This window comes from Clytia hemisphaerica, unplaced genomic scaffold, assembly GCF_902728285.1.
Source record: "Clytia hemisphaerica strain Z4C2 unplaced genomic scaffold, Clytia hemisphaerica genome assembly, whole genome shotgun sequence".
Lineage (NCBI taxonomy): Eukaryota > Metazoa > Cnidaria > Hydrozoa > Leptothecata > Clytiidae > Clytia > Clytia hemisphaerica.
Genome location: NW_027104496.1, coordinates 312,863 through 336,071, shown reverse-complemented (window position 1 = coordinate 336,071; position 23,209 = coordinate 312,863). Strand labels below are relative to the sequence as shown.

The window sequence follows — 23,209 nt, the reverse complement described above, 5'->3', positions numbered from 1 at the left end:
TTCAAAGAATTAAGTACTTGTTTACCAAAATGTAGGTCATTGCGTTTTCATTATCTTTATCTAGATAATTGAGTCATAAACATGGCGTTCTGAATTTAGAGCGCCATTGTCATCGATCAATGTTTCTGACTTCAAAAAAGTCTTTGTAGACTTGTTTCCAGATCTAAATATTATAACAAATTAAAAAAAAAAACTAAAAAGAAAAGAATTATTTTGAAACTACTGTAATTTCAATGAAAGGAAATTACTTTTAAAACATACTGAATAATCTTTTTATGATCTACTTAAAAGCAATTCACCTTGTGCCATTTCTTCCAAATAATGTCTAGTTGAAGTCCAAAAGATTTTTTATTCATGTGCAAAATATTCCCCAACAACTTCAATCATTTTGAGGCTGATAATAATCTAAACGAATCTAGGTTAGCTGACCATGAAGCTGATTAAAGTTGCCATTCAAAAATTGAGATATGCCAATAAAAAAATCTCAGCAGTACACTTTACAGTTGACGCTCTCTACTGTTCGAAAGCCATTGTTAACAAGAAACTCTCATAAATGACGCTCTACTATTCGATACGCTCCCTTATTCGATGAAAATCGAATAACCTTTGAAAATCGAATTAGAGAGCGTCAACTGTATATTTCTCTTTAAGCGAATGGGAAGATATTTTGCAGAATAAATAACTTGTTCACGATATATTTTCGGAATCGAATCCGTTCGGATTCATAACGAAACTGAACGGACAGCGTTTCCTCTCCGATAGTAAAATCAACGCTCTTAAAACATGTCACATACCAGAACAAAACGAAACCCATAGTTTCAATTCCATTTACACATTCAGATTCGATTGGTTTTAGAAATGAAAACTTTTTTTGTTCCCCAAAATTTTATCCTTCAATTACTCTTGCCCAAATCCTTCTGTCTCTTCGATGGCGAAAGTCAATTTCTCCAACAATTGATCATAGCTCTTGTACGGTGGTATATCCAATCGATTGAAGCTGAAATCATAAACATGAAATTAGCTGGGGTGTGAATCAAAAGTGCACATTCTTTTTAATTATAAACAGCTCAATTTCTACGAGATCATTTGGATGTAGTGGCTCTATTGTTTCGTAGATTACCGTATTACTTACGCCCCGGGCGTTTATTAAATTTAGTGTTTTTTTATAATAGTGAGAGCCACTATGTTCTAAAAGCATCCTTCGTGTGCACAGTGTTGTTAAAAGCAAACTAACTTTTTTAAATGATCAATTAGGTCCATAAGATCACAAAAACGAGTGGTGAGAAAAATTTTGACCATTTTGCTGGTCCCCATGTGACGTCATCACTTTTGCTGGGGCTTGAAAATGAAAGTGAAAATTAGAAGCTCATATATGGTTCAAATGAAAGATATTTATCCAAGGATTCCAAAAAATATCACAACATATACCTGAAAATCAATATTTGAGAAGCTATAAAGGAAAATAGCTCAAAAAATGACGTCATCGATGACGTCATCGGCAATTAAAAAATCGTCGAAATCGAAAAATTTTTGTTTCATTTGAAAGAGGACCTGCTTGGGAACAAAAAATATTACTACTGAAAACCTTGAATTTCACTTGATAGGAAATTATTCTGTGAAATGCGTTTGACTTGACTCTCAAGCTTTTTAAAGATTCCTGGGCGTGCCCGAAGCTAACCTTTCACAGGCAAATTTAATGAATTACAAATTTGCTGACAGGGGCTTTTAAGGAGTAATTCAGATTTTTTTGTAGTAATATTTTTTGTTCACTAGATGGTCCTCTTTCAAACGAAACAAAAATTTTTCGATTTTGACGATTTTTTCATTGTCGATGACGTCATCGATGACGTCATTTTTCGAGCTATTTTCCGTTATAGCTTCTCAAATATTGATTTTCAGGTATATGTTGTGATATTTTTTGGAATCCTTGGATAAATATCTTTCATTTGAACCATATATGAGCTTCTAATTTTCACTTTCATTTTCAAGCCCCAGCAAAAGTGATGACGTCACATAGGGACCAGCAAAATGGTCAAAATTTTTCTCACCACTCGTTTTTGTGATCTTAGAGACCTAATTGATCATTTAAAAAAGTTAGTTTGCTTTTAACAAGTCTGTGCACACGAAGAACATTGTAGCTCTCACTATAACCACTTTAACAATTTTGAATTGGAACCTTATTTTGTCTTCTCATGATCATTTGAATTAAAATATATCACTATAGGGTTGTAGAAACGGATCAAAATCATATTGAATATTAAAACGATATAATTATCGTATATCTAAGTTTTCCTTCATATTATACTGCCTTACAGCTACCTGTTTTAAACAAAAGCCCCTCCTAGAGGGGAGACGTTTATTCGAAAGCGACGTTTATTCGAAGGCGACGCTTATTCGAAGGGGGCGTTTATTTGAGGGGGAGTTTTTTAATGATTTCTTCCCTAAGAAGGGGCGTTTATTCGAGGGGCGTCTAATCGAAGTAATACGGTATTTGTATAGAATCATGTTCGATCGTTGTTAATGAGATAGTTTGTATTAATGAAGTATTGACAACAGGAAGGTAGAGAGTAGAAGTCCTTATGTAAGATTTGAAGATTTGAGACAGAAAGGGAGGAAGAAAACCCAATAAGAGACAACTGCAATAATGTTAAACAGGATGAGTAAAATATCAAATGGGAAATCCGGAACGAGTGAAATATTTCCATATTGTACGAGCAAATGTCTGATAACTGGTTTATCGGTGACCCAAAAAATGCACTTTTCGTGTTGGAAAAAAGCCCAGGGCACTTTTGTATAAAAAGTGACGTTAAATTGCTTCTAACGCTACAAAATGCAACACCATCTTTTCGTCAATTTATATTTTTACATGTAAAATTGTACTCTTTTTAACCAATCAGATTGCAGATATTTTTTGGATCGCCGATAAGAGATACTTCAACAAAGGGAAGATCAGGAGCATAGGACGATATCGTCATGATATAAGGTTCAATCTCAAATTTAGTTTCTTACAAAATTTAGAAAGTTTTTCTGTGGTGGTCATCTTTGAGATTGAGATTTTTTCATGTAGAGGAATAGTCAATGTTTTCATATGACAAAAAGACCAATCTCAAAGGCAGAACAGAATTGCAAGATCTCCAATTTTCCAAGACACTTATTCTGAGATTAGACCTTTAGTCATGTGGAGGACGATATTAGGTAAAGGAGTAAGATAGAAAGAAGTTCTTTACAAAAGGAACTTCAAACAAGTCATTTTCTTACCAAGTGTGACTGCGAGGTAGCCAAGTTTCTTTACCAACTTTCTCAATACAAAATTTCTGCGGACCATTGCTTCCTATAATAATAAAAATTGTGGAAACGGTTACAAACTCTTTCATGATGGTTTTATGTAGGCAAAAACATCAGGCCAACTCGGATAACTATCACGTAGCTGGACTACGGTTATCTAACAATTGAAAATGACATACGTAAAATGAACAAAATCTTAAGGAAAATAGGAACAATATTACCAAAACATCTAAGAATTCATGACTAAATCACTAAAATAAAACTCAACTGACAGATCTCAGGCGTAGACAAACAAAAAAACTTACCAATTAGTTCCGCAAAACCACCGACCGGTAAACGGCAAGTTCCGGTCACAAATTGCAGTAACCGGGCACGTTTTTCATGATCGAAGGATTTGATTGCTTGCCAGAACCACATGACTTGTTTGCTGTTCTTTGCATAGTTACGGTAGACCGTATTTCGTTGCCAGTCTTCGATATCGTATTCTTGCATACCGCATAAAAGGATCTGTAGACAAAGAGAAATGTCACCTATTGGGCTCTTCCAGAAAACTTTTGTACATGGGGGGGGGGTGGAGGATATATTGGATATTTTGTCCGAGGGGGGGGTGTTATAGTGAAAAATTTGCAAAATTTGCCTTGTTTTAGGGGCAAACTTGCTCTGATTAGGGGTGATTTTGAATGTCCGGGGTTAAACTGATGCTTGTCCGGGGGTGAGATCTGTTGTTCGGGGGGTCAAAAGTCACAATGTCCGGAAGGTAAATTTCCAAAAAATGTGAAGCCCCATGTTCAATTTTTTTCTGTAAGAGCCCATTGGAGCTCCAACGGGAAAGTGGTATCGTTCGAATAACACATTGAAGTAGATAAGGCTTAGATCAGCTCATGAATATCTTTGAAAAGCGCTTTTTGAACTTATCTTCCAACCAAAAGGGGAGTCACTTATTTCGTCCATAAGAAACTTCCTGAAAACATTTCCGGTGACAAAAATTATCAATAAAGAAAAACCTCTCATACATGGCATTCTAAATCGGATGGTTTTACAACACCACCGCCCTCACACCACTGACCTCACCACCGCCCTCACACCACTGACCTTTATATACCCCTGGACCAAGTTACTCAATGCTAGCCAAGCAAAATATTATGATCGGAGTTTATTTGAAATTGGTACCCGCGGAGAGAGCGCCAGATCTAGTTTCACTTGTACACTAATGATGTAGCGCCGTTTGTCGTTAGGCAAAGTTTCAAACACTACAATGGCTTCTTTGCGGGTACCAACTTCAAAAAAAAAACTTCAATCAAAGACGGCGGCTTGGTCCAGAGATATATAAAGATCAGTGTTTTACACATACAAGATACGCAGAAAAAATGAACGAACCTCCAATTCCCGCTCATCAAAATCTTGCAACCAATACATGGGTGATACTTCGTTAAATCCCTTCAAAAACGCATCCGTTTGCTCAACCACACCTCGTTTGAAGCGCCATTCTGTTAATAATCTGCAAAGATAAAGGTTGAGGTGCTAGTTCGCTAAATATTCATTCTGCAACATGGACAAATCAATCCAATGATTGGATTGTTAAGTTACGTAATTTCCGCCATTATTAAAGCAAACTGTCAAATGTGTAGAGGCGATCCCTTCTACGTAAATACGTATCTACGTAGCAAAACATGAAGAACATCTTTATTGGTTGGGGCAAAGCTATGTAACTTAGCGGAAACCCTCCATCATGCAATAAAACCTTCGAAATTGAAGAGACGTTTCAGATGATCAAAGAGTGAGCAAAACAAAATCAATTTCTCAACGTAAATTAAAGGTGCAAAAAAAGGTTTCCCTGTTTTTTTTTATACGGGCTATGCATAAACTTACTCAATATATTCTTGTTTATTTTCGTCAGTGACTTCGATATCTTTCCCGCCTTCTTTAAGTTCGTGTTCAGTGATTTTACCCAAGACCTCCATGTCCGTAGCAAACACCAAGTCTAGCTCGCAATCGTTTATAGCGTTCTCTCTGTAAAATCGAATAGAAATCATTATTAGGAGTCAGTCCTTAGGCTAGGTCGCATTCGTTTATAGCGTTCTCTCTGTAAAATGGAGTAGAAATCATTATTAGGAGTCAGTCCTTAGGCTAGGCCGCATTCGTTTATAGCGTTCTCTCTGTAAAATGGAGTAGAAATCGTTATTAGGAGTCAGTCCTTAGGCTAGGTCGCATTCGTTTATAGCGTTCTCTCTGTAAAATGGAGTAGAAATCGTTATTAGGCGTCACCTAGGCTGGTCGCATTCGTTTATAGCGTTCTCTCTGTAAAATGGAGTAGAAATCATTGTTAGGAGTCAGTCCTTAGGCTAGGTCGCATTCGTTTATAGCGTTCTCTCTGTACAATGAGCGTAAATCGTTTTAGGAGTCAGTCCCGTTTCTCGTCTGTAAAATGATAGAAATCGTTATTGGAGTCAGTCTTAGGCTAGGTCGCATTGTTTTAGCGTTCTCTCTGTAAAATGGAGTAGAAATCATTATTAGGAGTCAGTCCTTAGGCTAGGCCGCATTCGTTTATAGCGTTCTCTCTGTAAAATGGAGTAGAATATTAGGAAAGGAGTCTCCTATGGAGTAGAGGGCTAGGCGTTCTCTCTGTAAAATGAGTAGTTGTTAGAGTCAGTCCTTAGGCCTTCGTTTTATAGCGTTTCTCTGTAAAATGGAGTAGAAATCGTTATTAGGAGTCAGTCCTTAGGCTAGGTCGCATTCGTTTATAGCGTTCTCTCTGTAAAATGGAGTAGAAATCATTGTTAGGAGTCAGTCCTTAGGCTAGGTCGCATTCGTTTATAGCGTTCTCTCTGTAAAATGGATAGAAATAGTCGTCCTTTAGGCTAGGTCGCATTCGTTTTAAGCGTTCTCTCGTAAAATGGAGTCGAAATAGTCAGTCCTTAGGCTAGTCAGTTCTCTCGCTCGTCTTATAGTTCTCTCTGAAATATAATTTCATAGGGGAGTCCAGTCCTTAGGCTAGGTCGCATTCGTTTATAGCGTTCTCTCTGTAAAATGGAGTAGAAATCGTTATTAGGAGTCAGTCCTTAGGCTAGGTCGCATTCGTTTATAGCGTTCTCTCTGTAAAAATTAGAAATGTTATTAGGAGTCATCCTTAGGCTAGTCGCAGCGTTCTCTCTGTAAACGTAGAAAATCGTTATTAGGGTCAGTCCTTAGGCAGGTCGCATTCGTTTATACGCGCAAGGAGTCAGTAGAAATCGTTATTAGGAGTCAGTCCTTAGGCTAGGTCGCATTCGTTTATAGCGTTCTCTCTGTAAAATGGAGTAGAAATCGTTATTAGGAGTCAGTCCATATTGGGCTTTTTCAGAAATAGTCCGTGCTCCCCCTATTGAGGATATCACATGTCTTTTCAAGTAAAAAATACGATATCCAGGGGTAAGCATCTCTATAAGAGAGGATATCCAGGGGGTTGAGCATATTTTCAAGAGTGGATATCCAGGGGGTCTTTACAAATAAAGTAGGATATCCAGGGGGTTCGATACTTCGAAAAATCAATATCCTCATCAGTGGGGGTAAAAAATTTTTCTGGAAAAGCCTATTAATGGCACCAGATGGCATCTTCTAAAAACCGACGCAGTGATTTCTAGCATGTACCACCCCAATAAACCAAGGATAAACCAATAAACCAATATCTCTTGGTATATGCTTTCGAAGAAATCTAAGCTAGTTTGATTCAGTCACTAGGATAAATTTGATGGTAAGTTGTGACTGAATAACTATTCCAAGTCAAACTTAAAATACGTAAATATAAAAATCTTTAAAGCACCGAAAATTATATATATTCGCTATATTGCCTAAGCTGTCATAGCCTTGTGAATACGAGCTTAGTAAGCTAGGCTAGGTGCAGGCTTGGTGATTACCAAAGAAAGTTGGTTAAAGAAAACACAAAAGAAACCGACACATACTTGACCCATAATAGTGATTGATATACTTCATTGTCTATCGCTTCCATATCAGTGATGGTGAGTTTCTTTCCCAACATCATCTTGTAGAAAGGCATACTGAACCCTCGATCGATAAACTTCCCATGGTAAAGAGCCTGTAAGGATAAGAAAGTAATGTTGACATTTTTCTTTTTCATTTTCATCTTCATTTTCAATTTTTTAAATCTTTTCCAATCTTATAACATCCCACTCCTTATCATCTTTTCAACAATCACAAAACGATTTTTTTAATTCGAATTTTATCAGAAGTTACAGCCTTTTTTGTTTTTATGCGAAAATACCGGGTGTGCCACAAATAAGTTACTCTCTTTGATTTGATATTGCAGGCAGTAGCAGAAAGATCTTTCAAAGATTGTTTCGGAATCATTCAGAGGAAAGCCCAACTTAAAATTTGGTATATTACTTTTTAATTTTACTTCATTGGTTCAAAAGTTATGTTCAAAAACCTAAAATTTCAATTTTAAAAAATGTCAAAAAAGGCTAAAAACAAGGGTATCAATTTATGAGAAAAACGACTTCTCTTTTACCAAAACATTAAAGTACAATGTATAAACAAGATGCCGAATGTTTCAAACCCCACAAAATGTTCAACATCTTCCCAAGAGTTTCCAAAAGTGTTTCTGTGTGTGCATCATCGTTGAGAAAGGTGGAGAAGGTGAAAGTTTTGAGAAAAATGCTTCGTTTGAACTGTTGCAGCTCATCTCGATTCACAGATGATAAAATGTATTTACAGGGATGCACAATCTTGCAAATAAGTGCTTTTTACATCATGGAAATACATTTCCTGATGCATAAAATTGTTTTGTGGCCCTATTTATTACAATCAATTTAATACACTCGTTTTTCGCCTTTTTCTGTCATTTTTTAAAATTGACATTTTAGGTATTTGAATGATGCCGAAACAATCTTTGAAAAATCTCTTTTCTACTGCCTACAATATCAAATCAAAGAGGGTAACTTATTTGTGGCACACCCGGTAAAACTCGCGAAAACAAGTGAAGTCACTGACTCGCGAAATATTCAACATCAGATTTTCAGCTTGAAATATCCGGTATTTCATAGCTATTTATCACAAAAACTGACGTTTTCAGCGCAAATTCAGACTTATTCGCAAAATTAAATCCACGCAAAATATTATTACGAGAGACTGTGTGAGAAATGGATTGATCATAGTGCTCTCCCCTCTTTTCTGCAGGGTAAGCGTAGAATCCTTTTGAAGATTTTTTAAAAAGAGTGGACCTTTTAACTTGGAGATTCTAGCTCACAAAAGTGGAGTGAATTTTTTGAGGATGGGAAAGAGAAATAGAGCAGATGTTGGTATATGAATTGGACAAAGTATCGAAATAGTAAATTTTCTGCGCTAAAATATTTTCAACTCGCTCATTGACACGTAAATTTAAGGCTTTCGGCAAACGCTATTGCCGCTAGCAATTTATAGCGTATTGCCAGTGGGTATTTCAAGTTCCTTAACAAAGAAAGAAGTTACCATAGCAACCACACGTCCAATGAAACGGAAGTACTCCAAATGATCCGGATTGACGTAAGAAGCTGGTGAAGAGAGAACAACAGAAAGTGAAGTTGAGGTTTAAGTGGATTAAATTTGGTGTGGATTAATTTTCGCGAATTTTGGTCATTTTCGCGAAAATTAGTCCTCGCAAAAATTCAAAATTCGAATCTTAGCCTAAACCCTTAAGAAGATGAAAATTAGATGCAAAAACAGGCAAAAAGAGGCCAATTCGCGAAATTTTGTCCTCGCAAAAATTTTCTATTCGCGAAAATTGATCCACTTAAGATACACTAGAAACTCTTTAAAAATTATTCTGTTGGTCACAAGGAAAGACTACTTAAAATTGGGATGTTGGAGCTCTTATTTGATTTGGTTGGTCGTTTACCTGTAAAAAAACAATTTTGCTACTTTTTCTAAAGAACGCCTCATCTCTATTACTTCAAATGGCCAATTAATTAGATATTTTATAAAAATGCAAGCTCAACCCGAATAAATCCATGATACAAAAATGCCACGTCAGACTAGTGCCATTATTCCAAGCTGATTGCCAGTAACAGTCGAAAAGTTAGCTATCGGATAAAGACTCTCTCCCTCCCCTCTAAAGAATGATTGCTACTTCAAAGTTGAGGTAGAGAATAAATTAGTACAACAAGGAAACATTTTGTAAAACCGTCCGCTATTTTTATGGAAAGCTTTCTGGACACCAACATTCTACCACAACAAAAATCGTCTAAATACCGCCAAAATTACAATATTTCATTTACAGATAGTGCTAGCATCTTCAGACTTCAAATAAATGTATAGCACCAAATAATATACTTTAGGCGTACCAACTTTTGCGAGCAGAAACTTTGGCGAGGACGAAAAATCGCGAAATTCACGACATTTACTTTCGCGAATTTTATGGAAAAATATTTTTCGCGAGCATAAACTTTCGCGAATCAAGACGTAAAATTGAGAATTTTCACATGAAAAAATGGCTTAGAGGGACAAATACTTCTTGGATTGGCTTGAAACATTTGTCCTTTGACTTATTAGTCTTTTAGCAGGCTAAAATGTGCCATAAAAGATACATTTTATTCAAAGTTTAAAGTTTTACAGATTTTCTATTTTGTCAAGAATTTTTGACGAGCATAAACTTTCTCGAATGGCCCTTCCTAGAATTTTTAAAGACATTTACTTTCGCGAAAAGGGCCAAAATTCGCGAAAATTTTCTGCTCGCGAAAGTTTGTACGCCTAAAGTATAGGTTTTGCGAAAACGAACCTTGGCTTCACTTACCTGGATTTATTTGAAGATTGTAGGTACCCGTACCACTACTGTATTCGAACAAACAATACATTGGGTTCATGATCTCCCTTGATAACATAAAGAACCACTCCCTGGCCACACCTCCGTAATCAAGACCTTCTTCGCCTTTAAAGTTGATGAAAAGGCGTCGCCGTAAATCGTGCGGTGGGATTCGCATGATCTGAGGAGGGAAAAAGAAGAAAATCAAAATGAGGCGTGGTCACTGACTGAAATGTAGTATTGGTTGCATCGATATGGCGTCAGAATTGGGCTATTCCAGAAAAAAATTTCCTGTCGAGGAAGACTTTTTTTTTAAAAAGGTGACCCCCTGGTTTTTTTCCAATTATTCAGGACCTCCTTGGGTCTTTTTCTCCCATTTTTTGGACCACCCTGGATTTTTTAATTTTCCAGACCACCCTGGACGTCACACCTCCTCAACACAGGAGATACAGACTATTTCTGGAAGAGCCCATTAGGTGAAAAGACAACTGTGATTTAACTCACCAAAGATTAATCAGTTGTGTTCATTGAACAAAACTTTTTTAGTGAGTTAAACCACAGTGTTTATATTGCCCTCAAAATGATAAAGTGTGTTTTTACCTGTTGAAAGGAGTCTTCGAAAACATTAGTTCTTGAGACTGTGATCTTGACGTGTGATGGTAACTGGTTTGCCTGAAAAAACACGGTGTTTATTTAATAAATCAAAGTTCTTTAAAGTATTCACAAGCCAAGCAACCGCAGTCGGAAGCGACCCGATGGCTCCTCTTTCGATAGCTATCTACCCGAAGGTAGGGTAGGACGCCACTCTTTACAGTCCGTTCATTATCATATGGAAAATGGATTTTTTACTCAAACACTCAATTTTCATTGTTTTTGATAGATGAATTTATTACTGTTCTTTTGGCGCTTCATAGTCACGTGATATAAGGCTTTAAAATGGCGGCTGTCCGAAGCTATTCGCAGGTTGTTAGATTACTTATGAAAAAGTTTGTAGTTGAAAATGGTTAAAGGATTATTCAGACGAAAATGAACGACGACATTACTTTAAAGATTGGTAATAGATCTCGAAAGGAAAGGAATGAAAAATAATTAAAAAATCTACTGTTCAATATAAACCACAATGTTTCTGCCGCTAAAAGTATAACTATTTTTGTAAAGATTAAGAGCTAGGATACCAATACCAAACAAACAAAAACATTGTAAAAACACTCACAGAACATAATTGTCGAAATTTCATCAGCTTGAATCTAAAACTTCTCTGGTAAGCAACAGCGCCTCCAGGACTGAAAAAAGTTTTAACAAAGTTGGAAAATTGCCCTCTGTTTTACATTGCAGTTTGAGATACAGTTGACACTCTCTAATTCTACTTTCAAGGGGAATTGACTTTCCATCGAATAAGAGAGCGTATCGAATGGTAGAGCGTCGTTTATGAGAGTTTCTTGCTGACGATGACTTTTAATATTATCGAATAATGGAGCGTATCGAATAGTAGAACTTCGAATCAGAGAACGTCAACTGTAATAATCTAACTTTAATGATGGAAAAGCCAATCAGATTCTAATAACTCACTTTTCCATCAACAAAACGAATCGTAACTTATTTGTGTTTCAATTTATAAAACTACGAGAAACCAAGATGGAAAATAAAAAGCTTACTTCAAAGCTGGTTGGCCTGTCCTTGGATCTAAAGATGAAATTGAAAAATTCAATGTTTATGAAATAAGACACTTAGATGAGAAGACTATTTAAAAACTGATATATGATAAATCAAAAATGGAAATCATTGAATCAAAGGATCAAAGAGTTAAAGTAGCAAAGTCTCAATAAAAAGCTTCAGGGAGCGCTAGGCTCGTGTTAAGGCCGGTCTCCACTTGCGCGCGCTTCGATCGCACTTTTTCGAGCAAAGCTTCCACGCTATTGGTCAAAAGAAAAATGAAGCAACTCCATTGGCGCGATCTGACGTAACGGTTGAAAAAAGTTGAAATGTGTTCAACTTTTTTTTCCAGCGCGCGCTACATTTTTATGACGTAATCTTTTTTCCAAGCAAAAAGGATTGAAGTCAAAAAGTGCGATCGCAGCGCGCGCAAGTGGAGACCGGCCTTTAGGAAGGTAGTGGCTTTAAAGCTCTATGCAAACTGACAATTATAGCTAGGTCACCTTCCGTGTTGCTGGTGAGGATTCGGGTTATAAAAAAACCAACTGTATCGTTGGAAGTGTTTTCACTATTCAAACCATGAACTAAATTCATCAAACAAAGGCTCAAATTTTCAAACCGTTAATAATGTTGGGTGTCCGAACTTCGCAACTCTTGTATTGCTAATTGCAATAATAGTCACATAAAACAATTCTAGTGGAGTGAATTTAGACTCTAACCTAAATTCGTCAAATAAATAAAACAAAATAGAGCTCTGATAAAATATTCAAACCATTAAATGAAGTAGTTTTAGTGTTGTGGTCCACAAAGTAAGGGATTCCATCTGAGGTGTAGCGCATCTCCCAATTGGCTGGTAAGGGCTGCTGGTTTGCTGTCGAACTGAAGATGATAAAGATACAAAAATTCTAAGTTAAATTCCGCTTTACCTTAAGGGAGCTAATTAATTCCGCGAAATGCAATTTTTACTATAAATTCTCGGAGACTACTGTAACGATCTTGTTCTATATTTTTAGACTAGACCTATAATAAAGAGACTTAATATATATGATATGATACTGGCTTGTGTCGCTTTTACAACTACTATGAAAATTAAAAAATTTCGACAAAAAGTGGGTGTCAACCACAAAAATTAGTCCCGCAAAATACGCCAATTTTATACCCTCGCACCGCGAAAATAAGTTACCACGAAAATTAGTTCCCTTAAGGTATGGAATGAAAACGTCATTGTTGCCTTAGGCGAGAAATTATTTAATTTATTGTTCCGTAGAACAGGAATGGGTCGGTCAGTCGGTATAATAAAAGTAAATTTCTTAAAATATAGGGTTCCACTGTTTTCTGTCGAACGTTTTAACTTCAATATTCGAGTCCAGTGGCGCGCGGTCTTAGCAAGAAAATGAAAAAAAAACATGGCAGTCTAGTTAGCTCGTAAACTACTAATTACGGGAAGACCAATTCACTCAATTTCTTTATCATTAGTGGTCTGATCACACTTACCCAGACACTCTTGGATCTTCCCATTGCGTTATGCGTGTTGAGTGGTTGACGAAATATACGCGACCAGATTTGTCTGTCCGCTTCTCCCATCCGGACGGTAGCGGTCCCAAGGGATCGTTCAAGTCAGGTTGCGTTGTTTCCGGATTCTGAAACACAAAGAATAAAGGTCTCCATGTTTATTGGTTAAGTTACTTAATTTCCGCAATTATTGATGCAAACGTTCGATTTTGTTAAAGTGACCCCTTACGCAAATCGAACGTTTGCTTCCATAATGGCGGAAGACAAGAGAATGCTGACATCAGCAAACTCTAACCCAGCCTCGTTCTACTGTAAGCATTGACAAGTGTATAAAAGCCGGCTAAAAAGACTGCATGAAAAGGTGGACAAGTTGGAGTTTTTACAAGATCTTATTCGATTTTGTTGGTTGTTAAAACCTGTAATAAAACAATTTTTTTACTATTTCTAAAAAACGCGCCATCTCTACTAATTTAAAAATAACCAATTAGTGAAGTATCTTATAATAACTCCAGCTCATTTCGAAAACAAAAGAGAAGGTTTCATTTAGTTACCATGTTCAAGAACCTCTGTTGGTATTGCGATTGTTCGGTCTGTAAATTAGACGATTGTTGTTGACGCCATTGGTTGTAAGCATTTACAGACTCGGTCGTGGGCCGTTGCCACGTTGTTGTACGTGTGTTGTGGTCTACGTAGTACGTCCGTCCACGGTTGTCCACGCGCATTTCCCAGCTTAAAAATAATAAAAGTTCAATAGAGAGTGACTCAACTTGCATACAGATTTTCATGTAGGCCAGTGTAAGCCATAGAGCCACACAACAGAAATTTCCCCAACTTTGAGCAACCTTTTTTCTCATTTTTTTCTCATTTGAACCAAATTAAAATATAAACCTTCTCCAAATATATGATGCCGGTGCTAGGATAGTTACACTGCTGACAGTTTCACTAAGGACAAGATTTAAGTAATACACCTTTTTGTCAGTCTGATCTCCAGGAAAAAGACAGTAGGACTGATTTTTTGAATTTTTTACACAATTTATGCCATGAAATAACATTTTGAAAAGGAATCATAAAAAAGAATACCTTTAATACACTAAAATAAGTAGACCTGTAATTAACACGAACTAAAAATTTTCGAGTTGTTACATGGCAATTTTTTTTGCATGATAGTTTTAAGGCCATTAGCGAGGTTAAGCAAGAAGCTATCTATTACGTACGGAATCTATTACGTGAGTTTTTCGCGGGCTAGCGCCCAAATCTCAAGGCTAACTCTGTCCCGTGAAATTTGACCTGTTCGTCATAGTTTGGGGAGTGGATCTATTGCGCGAAATTCTCCAATCTCACGTAATAGATATCGATTAGGATATAAGCATGATCCAGGGAAATTTACCTTACGGAGATTGGGCTGAATCGTTTAGGATAAAAAATCACCCGAAAAAAATGTAAACAGAAAAGAAACTTTGGTAGATTTTTTTGACTTCTGACAAGTTTGAGCTGACAGAAGAAAATTTTTGAATCTCATCTGTGGAAACTATGATGCATACAAACAAAGTGAAAGAATTTATTGCTCAAAAGAAGGTCAAAATGTAAGTGTAATTAAATAACCTTTGCTGACTTTTTTATCACACCAAAACAAACAGAAAGTTTCTTTCTGGTTCTGTTGTCTGTTTGTTTTTCTTCTGTTTTTTTATCTTGCTTTTTATATGCTCTCAAAGTCCAAATACATCCAAAGTAACCTTTACAATGAACAGTATGTAACCATATTTCTTTTTCATGTTTTTTAGTGTTTCTGTGGTGCCACCATCAAGTGCGAAGAAGCCAAAGTTATAATGTCACCCACCCAAAGCAACAAACACGAAAAAGACTGCTCTGCCAAGCTCAAATAAATTTACCCTTCCACCCGAAGCATAACAGAAGAAATTTTTATTTATTGTTCCAATTTCAACTGCTACAACTAAGCAACAAGATTCAATTTCTGCTCTCCATCATCAACCATATATTGTACGTACAAATCAGCCTGAGTAAGAACCTGATGTCACACAACCGCTGAACTTCAAACCGTTCTCAAATGTCAAAAATTATATAAAGCTCTATCTTCTGGACAACCGCTACTGCTTTAAGTTCCCAATCCTTTACTGAAAAATTTTTATTGACTGGTCATCCTTCAACTTCTTCGACATTATGTTCCTTATAACGTTCCAGAAAGTTTAGTTTGATTCTAAAGAGACATCTCCCTTCCTAAAAAGGTGATATTGATATCTTGGAATGCAAAGAAGTAGAAGAAGGAACACCTGCCAGATATGAAACTCGAGACCTGGTTTGCACACTTTATTATTAGAGTGTTTTTATTGGTAATGCTAATGGTGAAGCATTCATATAGAAATGCAGCTAAATAAGGATGACAGACTGTACACTATGCTCTTACAGATTATTTTTTTCTTTATAAATAAAGCAGTAATTTTTGATTGGTAAGCTATGTAAACTAGGAATGAAATTATGAAATTATATATTTCTATTGCAATGTTAAGAATTCATTGAAACGATAAGTCATAGACATATTTTTTGTTTATAACAATGTTGAATAAAAATAGTAAAAGTCATATAGAGAAAACTCTGACTATGCTTGTCTAGTTTTAATTTTGTGAAAAAATGTCTTGGGAAAAAACTTAGTAGATTGAGATTGAAAGTAAGGGGATTTTATAGACCAAACCACCAACGAGAAAGCTGGAAAAGAAAGAAAGAAAAATAAATTTTTTTAAGTTGGGGCCGAAAGTTAGATACGGAAAAATAAACATTACGTCATACGTAATAGATCGCCTTTTTTGCTTAACCTCTTTTTTCTCTATGCCGTGAAGCTTTAGGAATCAGGCTAAAACGCCTCGGATCCAGTCTAAAAATTCACGTAATAGATTCCGTACGTTCGTAATAGATAGCTTCTTGCTTAACCTCGCTATTAATACTTGTCTAAGTATCTTCGTTTAGTAAGGTACAAAGAAGATTTTCAGTAAAGCAGGATTTCTTACCCATTCGGTAAAGGTTTAGGGCGTTCCCAGTGTGTAGATCGTGTTGTGTGATCGACGTAGTATACACGATTATATTGGTCCACCCTTCGCTCCCACCTATAAAACAAATAAATAAAACAAATTAAAATCATTATCAGTGGTACACTAACAAACGGTCTTGGCGAATCTGGAAAGAATGTATTCATGATATGCACCATTGCAATGTCTTCTTCGGACCTTACACGTCTGATTGGTTGAAAGTAACTTTTTGACTGATTTTACGTCACTTGTAACTAATCAGCAGCTGGGTCCGTGATGTAATATCAGAAGATATTGTAATGATGCATAATAATGAATAAAATTATACGTCAATATAAAGTTTTTTGGCTAAGAGGTCACTTACTATAAGTGCAAAAAATCCCGGTGAGAACTATACACACGGAATTCATTTACGTTTACAGGCCAGATTATGAAGTGAAGGTTGGGGGCTGGTCAGAGTTAGCCATACTTTTCTTAACTTTTGACTGTACAACCCTACAACGGGGTACATTTTGAATTTTACTAGGGGCTGCCCTTGAATCCTAAAATATTTGGGGGGGACCTAAATCTCAGGGGAATTGTTACTTTTTGCCTAATATCTAAACCAGGGCTGACACTATGAAATAGTTGAAGCACAAAATTTCTATGCCTTTTTCAACTTACTTCCAACTTAACAATTATTTGTGCAGTTCAAATGAAAAGGGTGCAAAAGTTAAGAGATGCAAAAATAAAAATTTGTCAATTCATGATATCACCATTGTTCACCATTGCAATGTCATCTTGACTGATTTTACGTCACTTACAACCAATCAACTGTTTGGTCCGTGATGTAATGTAAGAACACATTGCAAAGGTGGATATCATGAATAGATTTGTGCAAACATACCCATGTGGGAGAGGTTCATCGTCATTATTTGATCCAGTTCGTGGACCTGTGGGCGGTGGAGGACGAGCAGGTGCTATAAAAGAGTGCTTATTGTAATTACTGGTCAATGTTTTCATTTTCATTTTCGGGTTAGTAACTTTTGAGAAAGTGACCTGCATTATTATTGATATGTTGATGTGTAAGTCATTTTTCTAACGTAAATATCCGAAAAAAGCTGGACTGTTTTCAGGTGCTTCCTTTACCAAAAACACGACGTCATCTTGACTTACACATATCAACAATTAGTTGAGAATAATAAATAAGATAATAAAATAATATAGTAATTGTGTCTTGAATTCAGGGTAACTGAAGCACTACAATGCATTCGGTGATCTTCTTGTCGGAGTGATGACAACTATGACGCCCCATGAAGGAGGAAAAATTCCAGCTCAAGCTTCTTCAAAGAGACAATCTTTTGGTTGAATATGCAGAAGCAGTAATTTGTAATTTTTAAGAGATTTCGTAGTAATGAAAATAGTTCTAACTTTGACCTGCTTTGACGTGATCACACTACACATATACTGTTCTTTTTTATCAGCAAGTGTATGCCCCTTGGTAAGGCTCGATTATGCTTAAGCTTTCAACACATCCAGACATAACATAATCCTTATTATATGCTTATGAATTATTATGCTTTTGATTCACCCAACCCAACTTTTTATAAAATCTCAGAAATTTTGTTAAAATTCGATTCAACAAGCGTTTAGATTTTTGGAGCAGTGGAATGTGGCTAGTCGTGGAATGTCTTTCTTTACTTGACCACTTCCAAACTTTTTTTCAGAAAAAAAATTACCACGTGAAAAATATTTCAGGCTGGCGTATATGCTCATGTTATGCTTAGGAATTTTGACCATATGACAGCTTCAGTAAAAACAAGATAAAACTTAATCCGAAAATTGATTTTTTGAAAATGAAAATTTTGTTGTTTGTGATCTGACTCCACATTGATCCATGGCAAAATCAATTTTCGGATAAGTTTTATCTTGTTTTTATGCTTAGGAAATCTGCAAATCTAAGCCTTCATATGCTTATAAGCGTTATGCTTATTAAAAAAAAACGTGTACTGTGTTAAAATTCTAAACAGCATTTTACTGTATAAATGTCAAAGACAAAAGTTATTATGAGTCCTACCAGCATTGAGCGATGGTGAATTTGAAACATTAGGACCTGGTGGTCGTGTTGGTGTTAAACTGTCCCTAGGTGATACAGAGTCACGTTGATTTGATACATTAGTATTTGGACTAGCAGATCCAGTGCTAGACAGGGAAGCAGTGGATGTGTTCACTACCGATCCATTTGGGCTAAAACATAAAGAATACAACATTAGAGGAACGCTTTTAACATGCAGATACACTGGGTTTTGTTACAACAAGCGAAAGGTTTTGAAACTCCAAATATAGGTCAAAACAGCGTGGTGGGGTAATTGTAAACAGTATTTTTTTTGGTTCAGCAGTAAAAACTTTACAAAATTTTAGATTGCGATTTCTACTCAAAAATAGCCTTTAAAGTTGAAGTTCTATTTACTATTATACTATTGTACAGGAATTTTTTTTTTGCACCCTTTGTTTTGACGTTGACTTATTTTCAGTTTAATTGCCGAGATTTGTCAAAATAATGGAAATCTTTATCTTCATAAACCTTCATAAACAAAATATATCAGAAATGAAAAGCTCACCTTTCCCTCGGGGGATGTTCATCCAAAGGAATCCGAAGGTTATCAAACAGTATGTCAATATCGCCACTACTTTTCGATATTCCCTTGTCATCGTATTTAAGAGGTAATTTTTGATTGATTTTGCTCACTAAAAGTTTAAAAAAGATCTTAGATGATATTTGACCAACAAACTTTCGCCACTCAAGTTCGATATAGTTTAAATTTTATTTGAGTTTTAGGCAATAAGGTTGTTTTTAAGTTTGAATTTCTAACAATGTTTATTAGAAGCCAGGAGATGAATCCTTGAATATTGAAAAATGAAAGAAAATAAAAGAGAAAAAATGGAAAAATAAAGAATTCAATTTACATTTCCCCTCATGCTTTTGTAGTAGTTGATAAAGGTCGATTTTGGTACTACCAGCAAGTTGATCACTCCTGAGTGATATCTTGACCATGACTCGAACCTCCAATGTACTGTATGGTGTCACAAGACTACAAATAACAAATGATATTCATTTTAATACCATTAAAATGTGTAGGGAGCTGTTTATATAGACACGGGCTGGCCTGGCTAGGTTAAGTTGGATAGAAATTGGAATGTTACGTCACAGTCTTTGACGAATCAAATGGCTAAAAAAAGCCACTTCACCTGGCCGGGCAAGCCCGCCTCAACACAAGGTATTTTAAGTACCACCTTTGTGAAATTTCAGCCAGTTATTTTGGACAAAATAGCAGAAAAATTCTGGAAAGTCTGGGAATTGGGAATCTTACCAAATCCAGTGTACACTTTTGTAGAATACACTTAGTGTTTTTGAGGAGACTGGTAAAGAAAATACAAGTGCAGGAGTGCACTTGTGAAAAATGTAAGATACCCTTACATTGAAACAATAAAGTAACGTCGATATACTTTTAAATTATCAGAATGCTAAAAATAGTTTGCACTCTACCACATAAACTCAGGAAAATGAGTTTTGGTAGGAATTCACTTGGTTTTACCATGCACTGAGAACAAATCTTCCTTGTAAATTTATTACCAGTCCTCTAAAAAACTGACCACATTGCTAAGGGTTGATAGGTGTATATGCAATGGTCAGAAAACAGAGATGCTCATCCAAGATAATAAAAGTAATTATATTAACTTACACTGTAAACAACTCGTCCCATTTTGGTTCTTGCGTTTTACGTGCTATTTCAGTTTTCCGTGGAGGTTCACCATCTACCACAAGTTCCGCATAGTGATCACTTTTGCCAGCTAAAATAAAGAAAAATAATGCAACAGTTAGCAAGATTTTTCAATAACAGAGCTCAGTGTAATGTTATACCCCAACTACTTCTTTTCCAACCCAAAAATCATAATTTCCATAATATTAACATAGTTTTACGAATTTGCAGGCCACCGTGCGGACACATGGGCCTCTATGAATCACTCATACATTTTGGGTTTATTATTACATTGTTATAATATAGACAGGTATGCAACAATAGTGACACTTCCAATCATATTCAAACTTTTCATCTTTCCGGGCTACACTAAGGGTCTCTTTAAGTTCTTGAACTGAGGATGAATTGACTACTTTTGAAGGCAAACTATTCCACTGCTTAATGCCCCGATAGTATAGGGAGTAACTCTGCGGACTGCATGCTAAAGGAATCCTGTTTAGACATTTTGTCCAACAAATCTTTAACGCCAATTTATTTCACATGTATCAGACGTATTACATTCTAAAAGAACGGCTACTTACAAAAGATTCCACCTCCAAGCTTTATTTTGGCTTTGATGACTAGAAAGATAAAAAAGCAAAAATACAGATTAAAAACAAAACAATCGAAACCTTTCAGAACCTTTGCATAATTTGTTTCAACCTTAAGAGCTGACAAAAATGTAGTTTCTTTTATTTAAAACACCTGAAAAGCAAACTATACATCATTGCATTACACAATTGTGCAGTTGTGCAGCAAGCTACTTTTGTAAACAGAAATCTTAAAATTTTAAGACGGTGACAGAGACTTTTGAAGTTGGGTGTATCACATGAAAACAATCAAACTATTGAGATAAGATCCTACACAGTCCTACAAGTCTTAGCACAAGCACAAGTGTAAAAAATTTCAAGCCAATTAAATTATCTTTCTTACTTTTACATTGTAGTTGGTAATATTTTGTCCTAAAAACACAAAAATATCAAATTGGGTTTTATGAAAACTGAAATTGATAATTATCACATAATTATCCACAAAATCTGTACACACTAAAAAAGCGTAAGAAGATCCAGTACTTATTTATACCAGTACCCTTACCCCATATATGCCTATACCCCCTTAGAAGTTCTTTCTTGAGAACAGCAATTAAATTGATGGATATTTATCAAGAGCTTGTCAAAATATTAAGCAAGACTGTCAGCAATAAACTTCTATCTTTCTGGTGTGCCAAAGTTAAGCATGAATATAAAACAGATGCGAAGGATCTGTCATATGAAGCTCTCACTTGATATTCAAATTTTCCCCACTCTAATGGGCGCAGCCCTCTAAAGAGCACCATCTGCCATATCTAAAATCTTAAAGTTTGAAGAGTACCCTTGTGGAAATATGGTGTAATTGGAATTTCTATGGCATGAAATCGGCTAAGACTCGTGTAATGCCAAAACCATGTTGTGATTTCACATTGTAAATATCTTCATGCTTAACTTTGTTATTCTTAACTTATTTAGAAAAGTTTTTTCACATACCTAGGTGAGTTGTTGGTGGTTGGATTGTTTGTAGCAGTTGCACCGTCAGGACTTTCTGCCATACCTTGTGACTACAATATCATTGCTAATTCTATATTTTTTTAATTTTCATCTAATATTTTTACTAAAAGAATATAAAATTGGTTTGGTGAAAGCTTGTACTAAAGAGGATTATGATATAAAAATTTGTTGTTAAAAATCAATTTTTACCTAGTCTCGGGGGCCACTTATAGCTTTTTGATAGACTGGGTGGCGCTGATAAGTGGCCCGACATAAGTAAGTGTATTGATTATCAGAAATTTTGTTGTATGAAAGCAAGAAAGCTGTAGGTCAAGTTTACTCAATTTGTGATAAAGCCAAAAGAAAACAAATGATACTTTTATGGACCTACTTGCCTGGTCAATGAATCAAGAATAAACAAGTAATCAGGAAAAATTAATGAGAAAATCTCAAGAAAATCATAAACAACCACATAGTTTGCAGAGAGGTATGAACCTCCTTAGGTTTATTTCATCCTCTCCCTTTGATAATGAAATCTTATCCTGGCCCCTTTCTTAAAGAAAATCTGTTTCAAAGGAAGCTTGCACCACCAAAGTGATGAAAGAATACAAATTGTATACAGTCACAAGCCAACAATTACACAATATAACTAGTGATTTTTCAACATGAAGCACATTCTTGTGTTTTGTTGGTACATTCCCACCCCTTCCACCCTACATCCCCACCCTCCCTCCTTTTGTTGGCAAATCTTGATACCCCCTACAAAGGCCCCCGATCTATAATAAAAGGGGGTGAAAACTATGAACTACTTTTTTGGGACATTTCTGAAATCCTGAGACCTTAACTTTTTTGGAAAATTGGGCTCTATCAAATTTTCTGTAATAAAATGATCAAAAGTGAAAAAAAATGTCACAGAAATACTAATAAAGTGGTGATTTCCTGCAATTTCTGGTCCAAAGAGCAGAAATTTCTTTTAAAGCAGACAGTTTTCAACACAATACCGTTTTTGCAGGATTTTAGCTTAAGTACTTGCATACAGCAAATTCTAGTGTTTCCCATAAACTTTGTACGAAGAGCTATACTTCTTAATATGTACAGGAGCTTCATAGTCCTTCCAGAGATTACACAACCATTTTTGATAGAAAAAAGAGGTCTGCCTTAGCATAGTTGTTTTGGAGAACGTGGCGGCCTATTGAATAACAAATTACTCCACATACATTTTTCCCTCAGCCAATAAAAACGTAATAAATTTATCTTGTCTCTAGGTAACTGTTGTGGAGTAATTAGTTATTCAATAGGCTGTCGCGTTTTCCAAAACAATTATACCAAGACCCTACTGTATATCTTAGTATAATAAGACATAAACTTCATTATAACATCTTTCCTTTCACAGGTCCCTAAACAACATGAAAAATGCCCCTAAACAATATGAAAAATGCCCCTAAACAATTTTTTATTCTTTTAAGGGGAAGTACATCCTTAAATCTAAAAATTCACTGTTTCCTTATTTCTTAATGACCAATTTAAAAAGGTACTTTTCATCAAAAGACGCTGGTATAGGACTATTGTGTAGGGATAGCAGCGTAAAGATTGGGTCTACTGGAACAAACTACTCTCTGCTCTTGGCCTACCTGTTGATTGAAATAT

The 23,209-nt window shown here is 35.8% G+C and overlaps 1 protein-coding gene across 1 annotated transcript; it reads right to left on the bottom strand.

Moving 5' to 3' along the window:
- Positions 1-809: 809 nt before the first annotated feature.
- LOC136821689 (E3 ubiquitin-protein ligase wwp-1-like) lies at positions 810-21,686 on the bottom strand. The gene is made up of 23 exons (XM_067077897.1): positions 21,563-21,686; positions 20,973-21,001; positions 20,582-20,620; positions 19,983-20,091; positions 19,207-19,331; positions 18,861-18,987; positions 18,317-18,486; positions 17,147-17,219; positions 16,243-16,338; positions 13,774-13,951; positions 13,205-13,350; positions 12,483-12,589; positions 11,713-11,740; positions 11,271-11,340; positions 10,658-10,729; positions 10,049-10,238; positions 8,749-8,810; positions 7,224-7,357; positions 5,155-5,295; positions 4,663-4,783; positions 3,591-3,792; positions 3,259-3,331; positions 810-997 (listed from the first exon to the last, which is right to left on the bottom strand). Exons 1-23 carry the CDS (start codon positions 21,622-21,624, stop codon positions 898-900), a joined length of 2,454 nt encoding a protein of 817 aa, XP_066933998.1. The 5' UTR covers positions 21,625-21,686; the 3' UTR covers positions 810-897.
- Positions 21,687-23,209: the final 1,523 nt, after the last annotated feature.